This window comes from Perognathus longimembris, chromosome 20 (genome assembly GCF_023159225.1).
Source record: "Perognathus longimembris pacificus isolate PPM17 chromosome 20, ASM2315922v1, whole genome shotgun sequence".
In the NCBI taxonomy this organism is placed as follows: Eukaryota; Metazoa; Chordata; class Mammalia; order Rodentia; family Heteromyidae; genus Perognathus; species Perognathus longimembris.
In genome coordinates, this window is record NC_063180.1 from 13,504,597 (window position 1) to 13,519,607 (window position 15,011).

The following is a 15,011-nucleotide window of genomic DNA, read 5'->3' on the forward strand; positions in this document are numbered from 1 at the left end:
ATCCAGTTTCAACTGGGAGGAGAAAGGAAGTCCTTCTGGTTTGACCTTTGTGAGGAAAGTGACTTTGAAACCATGTGCCTCAGCTGGGCACCTGGCTCCTGCCTGTAATCCCAGCCACTGGGGACACTGAGATTGAAAATCAAGGTTCAAAGCCAGCCTGAGCAGGAAAAGTCTTGTGAGATTCTTATCACCAGTGAGCCAGCAAAAAGCCAGAAATGAGGGTAAGGATCAAGTGGTAGAGCACCAGCCATGACCAAAACAGTTCAGGGACAATGTCCAAGCCCTGAGTTCAAGCCTCCATCCTGGTACGTACACACACACACACACACACACACACACACACACACACACACCACACGGTTGCAAACTGTAGACTAAGAGAATATCCTATTGTGAAACTAGGTTTTATTATGTGACTTAGCTGGCACTGGATGGATGAACTCACATGGCCTTCTTGCCTCAGCCTCCTGAGTAGCTGGGACTACAGGCCTTCACCACTGCACTTGTTAACACTCCATCTCTTGTAATTTTGTCTTTGACACAGTAACTTACAGACTTGTAGTCAGTGCCCTAAGGAAACAGAAAGAACAGAGCACAATGGGGGAAAGTGCTTTGAGAACACCATGTTTTTGTTTTGTTTTAGTTTTTGGTGCAAGTAGTGAAGCTGGAATCATCGCTAGGGTGCCCTCTTCCCTTCGTGTGTGGCTCAACGCTGGTGCTCTACCACTTGAACCACAGTGCCACTTCTGACCGCTTCAATGGAGACTAGGGGTCTAAAAGGCTTTGCAACCCAGACTGGCCTCAAACTGCAGCCCCAACCTCCTGAAGAACAGGGATTACAGGCGACAGCCACCATCACACAGCCTAGAAAACAGAGTTTTTGAAAATGAAGTTGGGGTGGTGGATTTATGCAGAAAGATCACTTGAGCCCAGGAACTAGAGCCCCAATATTTGAAGTGATGTTCAACCTAAATCTGGAGAGGAAAATTAAAAATACAATAAACAACTACCATTCCTCAGCAAGACATTGTCTCCCTCCATGCACTCCAGGAATCCAAGCATTGGGACAGGCAAGAATCAGCATAATTCTGGCAGTTTTCACTTTTATTTTTGGTGTCAGTCCTGGGGCTTGAACTCAGGACCCAGGCACTGTCTCTGAGCTTTTTGTGCTCAAGGCTGGCACTCTACCACTTGAGCCACAGCTCCACTTCCAGTTTATTTGCTAGTTCCTTGGAGACAAGAGTCCCATGGACTTTCCTGCCCAGGCTGGCCTGGAACCATGATCCTCCAGATCCCAGCCTCCTGAGTAGCTGGGATGAGTAGTTACGGTAACAGGCATGAGCTGCCGGTGCCCAGCTTAGGATCTACGGACTCCACAGTGATCTTCCAGATCTCAGCCTCCTGAGTGGCTGGGATGACAGGTGTGAGCACAACACCCAGCTAGGTTTTGAGTTTCTGGAGGGAATCAACACACACTGCAAGAACAGGGTGGGGAAGGTCCCGGGGGAGAAGCAGACTGGGCAGCCCGACACAGAACTGGACAATCCTTCCTGCCCCCAAGAACAACCACGAGTGGGTTGTGCCCCAAACCCACTGCAACACAAACCCCAGCTGGCCTCCAGTGGCCACAGGACTCGATCTCAGCACCCAGGTTGCACCCGCAGCTGAGCAATGCCCTGCTTCCCGCAGGTGTCTAGTCGTCATAGCGAATCTCAGCCCGCAGCTCCTTGCTGACGTAGTTGACCACCAGCGCCAGCAGCTGCTGCTGGAGCGCCTCGCTGCCCAGGACCAGGGCTGTGAGCTGCACCGCGTCTGCCCAGTCCAGACCCTGCACAATGGCCGAGACCTCCGCAAACAGCCTCTGCTGCTCCAAGGGCGGCAGCTCCATCAAGATCTGTGGGACCGGCTTAAACTGGCCACTTGTCATCCAGGCTCCTAGCAGACCCCCGACGGCGCCCCCTAGAAAACACAGAGGATCCCGGTTCCCACTCCAAGCCTGGCCTGGCCATAGAATGAGGAAAAGGCTTTATGGTTCTCGTTTGTTTTTGTGTCAGTCCTGGGGCTTGAACTCAGGGTCTGGGTGCTGTCTCTGAGGTTTTTTAAATTTTTTGCCCAAGGCTGGTGCTCTACTACTTGAGGCACTGCCTCACTTCTGGCTTTTGGGTGGTTCTTTGGGAGAAGAGGCTCACAGGTATTCCTGGCAAGACTGGCTTTGACCCATGATCCTCTAGATCTCAGCCTCCTGAGTCACTAGCATGACAGGTATGAGCCACAGGTGCTAGACTTGAGATTCATGGAAGGTGCCCAAGGCTCAGGCCTGTCATCCTAGCTACTTACAAGGCTGAGATCTGAGGAACCGGGGTCAAAGCCAGCCAGGCAGGAAAGTCTATGGGACTCTGATAACCATAAACCAGTACAAAACCACAAGTGGAGGTGTGGTTCAAGTGGAAGAGCAACAGCCATGAGGAAAACGCTCTGGCCAGCATCCAGGCCCTGAGTTCAAGCCTGTGCACTCCCCTCCCCCCCCGCGCGCGCGCACACACACACACACACACACACACACACACACACACAGAGTGCTTGTGCTTGCCAACAGGACTAAGAAGACAAGCAGTTTGGGCTGGTCCTATGCCTCATGCCTGCAATCCAAGCTAAGCAGAAGGTTAGAGGACCACAGGCCAAGGCCAACCCAGCAAAAGCATGAGACCTTATCAGAAAAAGTAAAGCAAAACAAAAAATGACAATAACAACAAAAATACTAAAGCAAAAAAATGACTGGAGGCATGGCTCGTGTGGTGAAAACAACTTCCTCCCTAGTACAACTCTGAGTTCAATCCCCAGGACTGAAGAAACGGAGAGCTCTGTCTGTCTGTCTGTCTGTCTGTCTGTGTCTCTCTCTGAAAAATAGACACATCCTGTAGAGGACTAATTTACAAGTCTGACTGAATATTTTTCCCTCATAAAACACAGAGCCAACAAAGGTTGAACTGTGTGCGTGTGTGTGTGTGTGTTGTGGGGTTGAACTCAGGGCCTGGGCACTGTTCCTGAGCATTTTTGTTCAAGGCTATCTCCCTACCACTTTCAGCCACAGCTCAGCTTCCAACTTATTGGATCAGTCTCTCGGGCTTTCCAGCCCAGACTGGATTCAAACCCTAATCCTCTAGATCTCAGCCTCCTGAGTAATTGGGATTTACACACCAGTGCCCACTTTCAAATGTGTTTTTTTTTAACACCACCCCTCAGACAGCTGTGTCTGTGAAATAGTCACACTTACCAACAGCTAATCCTGGAGGGCCACCAACCAAGCCACCGACAAAGGCCACAGCCCCCGTGACCAGGGCACCCTTCCCAGAATGCTTCACAGCAGCCTGCATTTTCTTCTCTTCGGAGATGGAGCAGAGCAATTGCATGACATCTTGGACCACGATGGGCATATTGGTCAACCTAAGGGAAAAGTACAAGGGAGAACATAAAAATTGGGGTGGGGGGCGTTTCCACCCAATGGCTGCACTTCTAGAGTGCAGAAGGAGGGGGACTATCCTTTTTCTGCAGAGATGCAGCTCAGCCCTAGGCATGAGAGCAGAGTGCATCACCGGAAATGTCCACGAATGGAGCCACAGTGAGCTAATTCCCAAAGAGAAATCACAGACAGGAGAGAGGTTTCCTTTATCCTCTAATTTCTATCTTATGAAAAGATTACAGAGCAATCTTGGGCCATTCTCTTACCTCCAAGGCCCTTCCCTCCCTCCCTCCCTTCCTTCCCTTTCTTTCTTTTTGTGCTGATAGTGGGGCTTGAACTCAGGGCCTCACATTCTCCTTTGGCTTTTCTGCTCTGAGAATGGCACTCTACTACTCAAGGCACTGATCCCAATTTCTGCTTTTAGTTTGGGGGAGCTTTGGGGGTTTTTTTGTTTTGTTTTGTTTTGTTTTGCTAGTTCATCAAATCAGGAACCTCCAGATCTCAGCCTCCTGAATAGCTGGGAGTAGGTGTGAACCACCAGCGCCAGGATAACACCCTGTTTTATTCTCTCTCTTTCTAGAGAGATTAAACTCGTTATTGAGCTTGATCACCAGCGCTGCTCAATAGATAAATATACATACCAACCAATTGTAATTTTTCAAAGACCATTTTTTTTTGCCAGTCCTGGTGCTTGAACTCAGGGCCTGAGCACTGTCCATGGCTTTTTTTTTGGGGGGGGGGGGCGCTCAAGGCTAGCACTCTACCACTTGAGCCACAGCGCCACTTCCAGCTTTTTCTATATATGTGGTGCTGAGGAATCAAACCCAGGGCTTCATGTATAGGAGGCGAATACTTTACCACTAGCCCAGATTCCCAGCTCCTTAAAGACTATTTCATCAAGGCAGCTCTCTCAGACCTGCAGTGGTCAGCGCTTTCTGCTTCTGGGAAGTTGCACAACTTTGTCCTGAGTTTCTCCAAGCTGCTCTTGTGTGTGCAAAGTGAACAAAAGGGCGGCTGCCACCAAACCCACAGGGCTGGGGGGCGGCCCAGGCTGTCCCTCGCTGCTTCAGTCACTGGCAGTGACTCGAGCCACACAGTACTGCTGCTTTTTGCTGACTAACCAGTCTTGCTGACTTCTCCTGCCCGGGTGGGGGGGGGGGGCCGCTGGCTTGGTACCCCCATTGTCCAGATCTCAGACTCCTGGGTGGCTAGGATGCCGGGTAGCAACAGCCCAGAGCGGCCCAGGGAGGCCTTCCAGGAGCCCCCATCCTGCCCTGCAACTCCCTATCGCAGCCCTTCGCAGGGCGCAGCGCCCAGCCACCTGCTTGGCTCTCACAAGGGCCATCGCAGCCCTTCCTCGTGTCTCCATATCTTTTCAAACAGGCAAAAGCAGCTACCAATCTACCCCCACCCCCGCCCGCACCATCCCGCGCTCCTTCCACCTCCCTATTCCAAACCCAACCCGAGAGGGGTGCCGCCCCTCTCCACCCCACCTCACCCCCGCCCAGGGCAGGGTGCGCGCGCGCGCGTGCGCGGGAGCCTGGGGCGTTGGAGGCTGCGACGCACTCCTCGGCTTTCACACACTCACGCCGGGATTACAGGCAGCCTGGCGAGTGTGGGTCGCCGCCTGCCGCTCATCGCTTCCTCGTTCAAGCTCCATGGTTAAAGCCGCTGGGATGCCTCAGTTTCTTCCCATTGAGACTGTCCTGCCCAGCCGTGTCCCCGGTGCCCTTTACCTGCACTTGCGGCTGCCTCGGCGCTGAGCCCGTGGGGAGCCTGAGGCCCCGGAACCCCGATCCCCGATCCCCGATCCCGATGCCCAATCCCGGATCCCCGGTCGCAGGCCCAGGCCCCAGCCCCGGCGCGCAGGCCCCGCCCTCCCGCCTTCCGGCTCCGGTGCCTTCTGGGTCGTGCGTTGCCCGCCGGTCCCTGCCCCCACCGCCCCGCGCCCCGCGCCCCATGCCTCTCCGCACCGCTCGGGGGCCGGGATCTGGGACGGGAGCTCAGCTCCGATGGCTCGGCTAGAAATGGAGTTTCCAGACCACCTCACCCCGGGCACCGTGCCCGGGCGCACGGATCCCACACCCTCGCCAAGCCGGCGAGGAAGCCAGAGGCTGGAAGCCTGGGAACCAGGGACAGGACCTCAGACAGCTCAGGGCTGGCCTTGAACAAGCGCCAATCCGGAAGATGCTTCCAGAAGCTTTCCCAAGGACCATGGCACTGAGCGAGCCAGGTCTGCGGAGTTTGGGGCAAGCTGGAGGAGGGGATGGGGGGAGACGCCCACGGCCACCCCGCCGGGAAGGGTCCCCGTGTGTCTCTGCTCTCTGCCGGGCACCCAGAGCCATAAAGAACACAAGATTGAGCTGCGGAGCTTGTGCCTCACGCCTGTAATCCCAGCTAATCAGGAGGCTGAGATTGGGGGTATCACAGCTCAAAGCCAGCCTGGGCAAGAAAATCCAGCCAAAAGCCTGAGTAGATGTGTGTCTCTAGTGGTAGAGCTTCCACTCTGAGCCACAAAGAGTTCAGGGACAGCAGCCCAGCCCCTCACCCCCCAGGCCAAACCCCAGAAATGGCACAAAATAAAAAGAAAGAAGAGCGCTATTCACCAAGGTGCCCCTAGCTGGAGCGCATGACAACGCTACATGGTCAGAACTCTGGCCTAAATTTGGATGACTTCCCAGAGCCAAGGTTCACCCCTGGTGCTAAGAATAAACCTCCCAGGGCTTCCTCTCCCCTCCAGGGCGCGCACCCAGGCGCCGGTCCCTGCGGACGCCGCCCTCTGGCGTCCTGTTGCGGAACTTCAGCTGCCGGCAGCCTGGCCCTCACCTGGCAATTTGCTTACCAAAAGCCAGCCTAGGATGCGGACGGGGCGGAGCATGAGAGTGGATGGGAAGAAGAGCTGTTCACTACACGGGCCGGGTCGGGCCGCATAACCCCTGCTACACACCAGGCTGAGATCTGGAGGATCACAATTTTAAACCAGCCTGGGGTAAACAAATCTGAGAGACTCTTAATCTCTAATGAACCAACAAAAAGCCGGAAGTGGAGCTGTGACTCAAGTGGAAGAGCACCAGTTAGCCTTGAGCAAAAAGTGTTCAAGAGGGGTTGGGGATATAGCCTAGTGGCTAGAGTGCTTGCCTCGTATACATGAGGCCCTAGGTTCGATTCCCCAGCACCACATATACAGAAAATGGCCAGAAGTGGCGCTGTGGCTCAAGAGGTAGAGTGCTAACCTTGAGCAAGAAGAAGCCAGGGACAGTGCTCAGGCCCTGAGTCCAAGCCCCAGGACTGGCCAAAAAAAAACAAAAAAAAGTGTTCAAGAACAGCAGCCAGGACCTGAGTTCAAGCCCCAGAGCTGGCGGCTCAAGCACGTGCGCTAAAACACATACACGCACACACACACACACCTATGCAGAGCTTTAATCCTTCAGCAATCTGGGACCTGCATTCTGCCATGATGAATTTTGCACTCATTGCGGTTTGGAAAGCCACACGTGGTACCACATCCTCGATGGCAGCTGGGGCCTCTTGCCAACTGGATTCTGTGGAGGAGGCCACAGCACCATGCATTGACCCAGCCCACAGCCAATGGTTTGCAGCACTTATCAGTGAGTGACCTTGGGAATGTTTTTCAATGTCCTTGTGCCTCAGTTTCCTGGGGAGTGACATTACCAGTGCTCATAGAATTGTTCTCCAGATTGACACAATGGGAGCTGGGCGATCACAATACGGGGTGCCTCAAACCTGTTGTCCTAGCTACTCAGGAGGCTGAGATCTGAGAATCACAGCTCAAAGCCAGCCCAGGCAGGAAAGTCCACGAGACTCAGATCTCCAATGGACCAGCACAAAAGCCAGAAGTGGCACTGTGGCTCAAGTGGTAGAGCACTAGCCTTGAGCAAAAAGAAGCACAGGACAGCAACTAGCCCCCAGAGTTCAAGTCCCAGGACTGGCACACACATACACACACACACAAAGTGAAAATTGTGATTGAAGGATTCACCCACACACCCCCCCTAATTTCTCGGGTACACACAGGCACCAGACAAAGCCCCAGGTATGCTCAGACCTGCTTTGATGTGCAGGCAGGGCAATTCACCTAAGTCCAGCTGTAAACAGTCCATTGTGGGCCCAACAGAAAAGCCTCCAACTTCCTAGACCTAAGGGCTTTTTTCATTAACCTCTGCTTCCTTGCTCAGATCCCTTCTAAGCCTGATCCCAAATTCACCCCCTTGCATAACCTCCAATCCCACAGGAAGGTCTGTGTCCCTCGCTGCTCTAGCTCAATAAACAGTCTTTGCCTGTTGATGATCGAGTCTGGCCTATTCCTTTTCCGTTCTCCACTTTCCTAACAGTGATTACAGTTCAGTTTCCAGGAAAATCTTCCCACAATTACTCTCAGCCAAAAGAACCCCAAGTGCAAAATAAGAACAAAATGTCTTCTCAATAACTGAGACTTCCTAGAAAGACAGAAGACAGGCCTGAAGTGCTTTGTCAACAACCCATCAGGAGGCTGGCGACAATCTTGGGCTCTCCACCAAACAATTAGGGGGATATGAAATGTTTCAAGAGCCAGACATTGGTGGCGCACACTTGTCTTCCTAAGAACTCAGGAGGTTGAGATCTGAGGATCACGGTTCAAAGCCAGCCCTGGCAGGAAAGTCCATGAGACTCATATCTCCAATGCACCACCAGAAAAGCAAGAAGTGGAGCTGTGGCTCAAAGTGGTAGAAGGCTATCCTTGAGAACAACACCTTGGGGATGGTGCCCAATCCTTGAATTCAAGCCCCATGATTGATGGGGGGGAGGAGGAGTTCCAGGATCAGCTGTTCTAAAAAAAAAAGCCTAGAAATTCTAAGTTAGCATTTATAAATGAACTTGCAGCCCAGTATCACCCCCAAAATCTGTCTCCTGAATAAAATAACACAAGGTTGTCCTATTTCAAGATGAACTAGGGGGTTTTAATATTCCTCTCAGAGCACAGGATCCAAAGCGGCCTGGGGACTGGAGAGACCCAGCTGCTCCCGAGGGGCCTGGGCAGCTATGAAAGATGAAAAAGAAAAATCCCACCTTATCTCTCATTTCAGACTCCATTGGAGGACAGCACTTCTGTTCCAGAAAGGCCGGTTTCCAGTCTGCGAAGAATGACTTTCAATGGCTCTGTTGTCTGTGCAAACTCTCCAGATTCTATAATTACCCTGCTTCCCTTATAGTACAGTTTCTGCAACAATAGGACTTTCATTGTATTTCTGTATCTGTTATAATAGATGTTTTATTACAGAAAATTATGGTCAAGTCCCTCTTATGATTCTCAAGTTTTTATTTCAAATTGCTCCTAAGATGGAAATTCTTTCCCCTAAGTAATTTTATTTCAGTGCTACATTTCATTTTTTTTCTTTTTGGTGTCATTTCGTCTCTCTCTCTCTCTCTCTCTCTCTCTCTCTCTCTCTCTCTCTCTCTCTCTCTCTCTCTCTGTGTGTGTGTGTGTGTGTCTGTCTGTCTTTCTCTCTCTCTCTGTCTCTCCCTCCCTCCCTCCCTTTCTTTTACCAGTAGAGTAAAATCATGTGCTCAACAACCTGAACCACACCCCCAGCCTCCTCTTTGCCTTGGTTAGTCCTGAGGCCCCATGTTATACCCAGCAGGGACTCTGGTCCTCTTACTTGTAACTCCTAGTGTTGCCAAGGATGACAGGCAGGTGCCTCTTCACCCACCATTGGTGGAGATGGAGTCTCCAGAACTTTCCTGGGCTGGTCTTGAACTCTGATCTCTTTATTTTTGACTCTCAAATAGCTAGAATTACAAATGAACCACAATGCCTGGTCATTTGATTTTGTCTTGTTTTTGTGCCAGTGAGACTTGAACTCAGGGCCCTGAGCTGTCCCGTAGCTTTTACTGCCAAGGCTAGTGAAGGACTTGCCTCTCCCCACTGCCCCAGGCCCATTCTTTATATGTATCCAAGAATGGAACATAGGACTGGCACACACACACACACACACACACACACACACAACCTGAGGTGAAAATTGTGATTGACCCCCCACCCCATTTTCCCAGACGCACACAGGCACCAGACAAAAACCCAGGTATGAGCTGACTTGCTTTGATATGCAGGCAGCACAGTTCACCTAAGACCAGCTGTAAACAGTCCTTTGTGGGCCTAAGGAAAAGCCCCCAACTCCCTAGACCTAAAGACTTTTTCATTAACCTCTGACTCCTTGCTCAGACCCCTTGTAAGCCTGACCCCCAAATGAGCCCCTCACACAGTCACTATTCTATCTCAATAAACAGTCCTTGCCTGTGGAAAATCCAGTCCCGCCTGTTTCCTTCCTTTTTCCTCCGTTTCCCTAGCAGCTAGTGCTCTATCATTTGAGCCACAGCTCCACTTCTGGCTTTTGCTGGTTAATTGGATGTTAAGTCTCCCAGATTTTCCTACCCAGGCTGGCTTCAAACTGTGATTCTCGGATCTCAGCTTCCTGAGTGGCTGTGATTATCAGTACGAGCAGTGGTGCTAGGCTTTAATTTTTTTTAGCTTAAGTATGTTTGAGATTTTTTTTTTAAGCTTGGATTGTTTGTTCAATGGTAGAGTATTTTCTTTTGCTCTAGTAGACAAACTTCAAGTCAGTCCTGGTATTTGTTTACTAGCCTGTAAAAGCCACACAGCTTAAACAGAAATTCACCTACATGGTCTGGATGGATCTGAAAGGGTTTTTTGTTTGTTTGTTTGTTTGTTTTTGTCAAGTGGGCTTGAACTTGGACAGCTTGAGCTGTCCCTGAGCTCTTTTTGTTCAAGGCAAGCACTCTACCCCCTGAGCCAGAACATCACATCCAGATTTCTGGTGGTTCATTGGAGGTGAGAGTCTCAGAGACTTTCCTGCTGGGGCTGGCTTTGAACTGCAATCCTCAGATCATGCCTCACGAGCTAGGATTCCAGGGAGGAGCTACCAGCACCTGACACACACACACACACACACACACACACACACACACACACACACACACACACACACACACCATTAAACAAAGCTTCAATACTACCTGTGAAAAAGAATGGTATTGGTGACAGGAGACCCCTGGTGCTTTCAGTCTGGGTAAACCAGGACCACAGCTTTGAGGGTCTGCATTCCATCACTGCCGTGCCGTCCACCTGTGCTGATCCAGCTGTGATTCTGGAATCTTTTTCCTGCTTTGGATGGTGATGGCTTTGGTGTAAAGGAAGAAGTCGGCTCTGGGGACTGGAGCACCCCAAGCTACAGACATTGGGGTTGCTGAGGTTAGTCCACATGCAGAAGGCCTCCACACAGATGCCAGCACCCCACACTCTCTCTCTGCCTCTGGGCACTGGCCCTTCCTCTGGGTTTTAGTGACAGCCCCCCAAGTGCAGGCAGGGATTGCCCTGAAGGAGCATTAAATCCTAGAAGAGGCTCTGGGGTCCTGGAGCCCGTGTGTGTGTGTGTGTGTGTGTGTGTGTGTGTGTGTGTGTGTGTGTGTGTGTGTGTATGTGTGTGTGTACTAGGGCTTGAACTCACAAGCTGGGCTTGGAACCGCAATGGATTCCAGGCATGACCCACCGGCCCCTGGCTCACAGGGTGACCTCAGACAGCCGAGCTATTTTTCCTAGACTCCCCAGAATATCTTCAGAAAACTCCAAGATTACAATGCCCAGACAATGGGAGCAAATCAGCGTCCAACAATACAACAGACAATAAAACAAGGCAGGCAGGGACACCCCGTGTGCCCCCTTGCACGTGCACCAAGCTGGCAGCACCCCACTTTTGAGATCCTGAAGCCCCCAGCCCCTCCACAAAAGCCCATCTGTGCCCAGCCTTGTGAAGGAGGAGGGGAGGGGGGCAATTCCAATCATTAAACATGGAGCAAACAGCTTGTGGCTTTGAAATGAATGTGAATGGAGCTGCCAGACAATGCCCGTTGTGTAGTTGTGTATAGCAAGCTGCTTTCTGCTACATTTTATCCAGTCATTTGCATGCCGTTTCAATACAATTAATGAATTACGGCTAGGCTTTTGGATATTTGTTGACATGAAATAAAAGTCTTCCTTTATTTTCTTCTTGAGATCCTGGCAGAAACAGACAGACAGGCAGACAGGCAGACAGGCAGCCCTGTAGAGCTTGACCAAAGTTTTCTATGTTCTGGCAAGCACCTGGGCTAGCCAACCTGAACCTGAACTTTAACCCCTGAACTTTGCCACTGAAGGGCAGACTTCCTTCCTAGGAGGAAATCAAGGAGCAACTATGTAGTCAGAACAGTTTTCCACAGGGGCAGGGGGACAGGCTGTGTATGCCTAAAGCAAACTAGTCGTTACTGTTGCCTGTGGAGAAAATAAAAAGGCAACAGTATCTCAAATGGCCTATTAAGTGGCCACTCACCCGCCTGCCATCCCAGCCACTCCGGAGGTGGAGATCTGAGGATGGAAGCTCAAAGTCAGCCCTGTAGGAAAAATCTGTGAGAATCTAATTCCCCATGAGCCAGTCAACAAGTCAGAAGTGAAGGTGTGCCGTCCTGCGTGACAGAGCTCAGGGGCAGCGCCCAGGCCTGAGCCCAAAGCCCAGGACCCAGGAAGGAAGGGGGTGGACGGGGGCGGGGCAGAGGGGAGGGAGGGAGGGGAGGGAGGATGAGGAGGGGGGCAGCTTACGAACTAGTGGGTATTTAGCTAGGCTCCGATCCAGGGTTCTCTCTGGAGGTCGTGATCCTTTTTTATTTTTTATTTTTTTATTTGTTTATTAATTGAACATAAATTTTTTTACAAGGTGTTGTGCAAAAAGGGTACAGTTACATAATAGGGCAGTGTGTACATTTCTTGTGATATCTTACGTCCTGTTTTTCTATCCCTTGTCTAGGTCAGGTAGACATATATACAATATACAATGTATCAAGAACATATACAGTATTCACAGACTTGGTCTCTACTGTCTCTCCGTTTCCCTTTGTTAACTATCATATATCAGGGAGATCATGCCCCTTTGTTTTCTGTGTTCTAGGCTTGTCTCACTCAACATTATTTGTTCGAGTTCTGACCATTTCCCTGCGAATAGCAATATTTCACCATTCCTAATCGCTATGTAGTATTCCATTGTGTATAAGTACCATATTTTTTGGATCCATTCGTCTGTGGAGGGGCATCTGGGTTGTTTCCATATTTTGGCTATTGTGAATTGTGCCGCGGTAAACATGGAAGTACAAATGTCTTTTTGATATCTTGGGTTTTGCTGTTTAGGATAGATGCCTAGGAGTGGTATGGCTGGGTGATAGGGTAGGTCTATATTGAGCTTTTTGAGAAACCTCCATACTGTTGTCCAAAGTGGTTGTACTAATTTGCACTCCCACCAACAATGGAGAAGGGTTCCTCTTTCCCCACAGCCCCTCCAGCATTTGTTGTTTCCTGAGTTCAGAGTATAGGCCATTCTAACTGGGGTGAGGTGGTATCTCAGGGTTGTTTTTATTTGCATTTCCTTTACTAGCAGGGATGTTGAGCATTTCCTCATGTGTTTCTTTGCCATTTTTATATCTTCTCTTGTGAAGTCTCTCTTTAGCTCTTTTGCCCATTTCCTAATAGGTGTATTGGGCTTGGAGGGGCTTAGTTTTTTGAGTTCTCTGTAGATGACCGATATCAGGCCTTTGTCTGTTGCTGTGCTGGTAAATATCCTTTCCCATATCATTGGCTGTCTTTCTATTTTGATGGCTATGACCTTAGCTGTGCAGAAACTTTTTAATTTGTAGTAGTCCCATTTGTCGAGTCTTTCCCCTATTTGTTGTGCCCCTGGGACTCTATTCAGGAAGTTCCTTCCTGTGCCTATAAGTTCTAGCATCTTTCCTATTCTGTCTTTCAGTAGTTTCAAGGATTCAGGTCTGATATTGAGGTCCTTGATCCATTTTGAGTTGATCTTGGTGCATGGTGATAGGCTTGGGTCTACTTTGAGTTTTCTGCATATGGCTGCCCAGTTCTCCCAGCACCAGTAGTTGAAGAGGCTATGTTTATTCCATTGAATGTCTTTAGCTCCTTTGTCGAATATCAGTTGGCTGTAAGAGTGCGGTTTTATTTCTGGGTCTTCAATTCTAATCCGTTGGTCTTCTGATCTGTTTTTATACCAATACCATGCTGTTTTTGTTATGATGGCCTTGTAGTAGAGCTTGAAGTCTGGTATTGTGATACCTCCTGCACTGCTTTTTTTTGCCTAGAATTGCTTTGGCTATTCTAGGCTTTTTGCTGTTCCATATGAATTTATGGATTGGTTTCTCTATTTCAGTGAAGAATGTGGCTGGGATTTTGATAGGTATTGCATTGAATTTGTATAACAATTTGGGCAATATGGCCATTTTCACTATATTTATTCTGCCTACCCATGAGCATGGGAGGTCTTTCCATCTCCTTGTGTCTTCTTTGATTTCCCTTATTAGATTTTTGTAGTTTTCATTGAATAGGTCCGTCACATCCTTGGTTAAGTTGATCCCTAGGTACTTTATTCTTTTTTTGGCTACTGTAAATGGAATTGTTTCCATAATTTCCTTTTCTGTTTGTCTATTGCTGGTGTACAGAAAAGCTGCTGACTTTTGTGGATTGATTTTGTATCCTGCTACTTTGCCAAATTGATTTATTAGGTGTAGGAGTTTGGGTACTGAGTTTTTTGGGTCCTTCAGATATAAGATCATCTCATCTGCGAATAGGGATCACTTGATTTCTTCCCTGCCGATGTGGATCCCTTTGATGTCCTCCTCTTGCCTTATTGCTATGGCTAGGGATTCCAGCACTATGTTCAACAGAAGTGGGGAGAGTGGGCATCCTTGTCTTGTTCCTGATTTTAGGGGGAATGACTTAAGTTTCTCTCCATTTAATATGATATTAGCAGTTGGTCTGTTGTATATGGCTTTTATTGTTTTGAGGAATGTTCCATCTATTCCTGTTCTCTCCAAAGCTTTTAATAGGTATGGATGTTGTATTTTGTCAAAGGCTTTTTGGGCATCGGAGGTCGTGATCCTTGATGGGGTGATGGGGTCAATGTGATCAAGGGCTGCCAGCTTGGTCATTCCCACTGTGAGCTCGCCACTGGCCCGGGAAGAGCTGCTCAAGGATACCACTGTACCACTTTGAGCCACAGATCCACTTCTGGCATTTTGGGGTTTCATTGGAGATCACAGTCTCACGGGCTTGGTTTGAACAACAATCCTCAGATCTCAGCCTCCTGGCTAGCTAGAGTGACAGGAGTGAGCCACCAGCACCTGGCCATTCTTTCAACTTCTAGTTAATGCCAATCAAAGTGCTCCATCTCCTTTCCTGGCTCCCACACCAGCAAACATGGACAGAGGAACTCTCCTGCCGGCTCCTCTTCCAGACAAGGGAGGAGGGCATGTTGTCCAGAGAAACAAGGTGTCTCTTTAGGGCCCTGGAAGTCCCAGAGAAAGAGAAAGATGAGCAAGGCAAGCACCACTCAGGGCTGCAATGATCTGATTTAAAAAAGAACAAAAGCCAGCCCAGGAAGGAAAGTCCATGAGACCCTTGGATCCAATTAACCAGCAAAAAGCCAGAAGTGGAGGTGTGGCT

The 15,011-nt window shown here is 49.8% G+C and overlaps 1 protein-coding gene across 2 annotated transcripts; it reads right to left on the reverse strand.

The window, feature by feature from the left end:
• Nucleotides 1-1,357: 1,357 nt before the first annotated feature.
• Nucleotides 1,358-5,251, reverse strand: LOC125338705 (protein C19orf12). Of its 2 annotated transcripts, none has more exons than XM_048329662.1 (3): nucleotides 5,197-5,251; nucleotides 3,275-3,444; nucleotides 1,358-1,959 (listed from the first exon to the last, which is right to left on the reverse strand). In XM_048329662.1, exons 2-3 carry the CDS (start codon nucleotides 3,432-3,434, stop codon nucleotides 1,694-1,696), a joined length of 426 nt encoding a protein of 141 aa, XP_048185619.1. In that variant the 5' UTR covers nucleotides 3,435-3,444; nucleotides 5,197-5,251; the 3' UTR covers nucleotides 1,358-1,693. The 2 variants fall into 2 exon arrangements, with proteins under 2 accessions (XP_048185619.1, XP_048185618.1); XM_048329661.1 differs by having other exon boundaries at nucleotides 5,191-5,244.
• Nucleotides 5,252-15,011: the final 9,760 nt, after the last annotated feature.

Coding starts and splice junctions, on each gene's coding strand:
- LOC125338705 (XM_048329662.1), bottom strand. CDS start 3,434: ATGCCCATCGTGGTCCAAGATGTCATGCAATTGCTCTGCTCCATCTCC. Junction 1,960..3,274: donor CCCTCCAGGATTAGCTGTTG/GTAAGTGTGACT, acceptor TGTGTTTTCTAG/GGGGCGCCGTCGGGGGTCTG.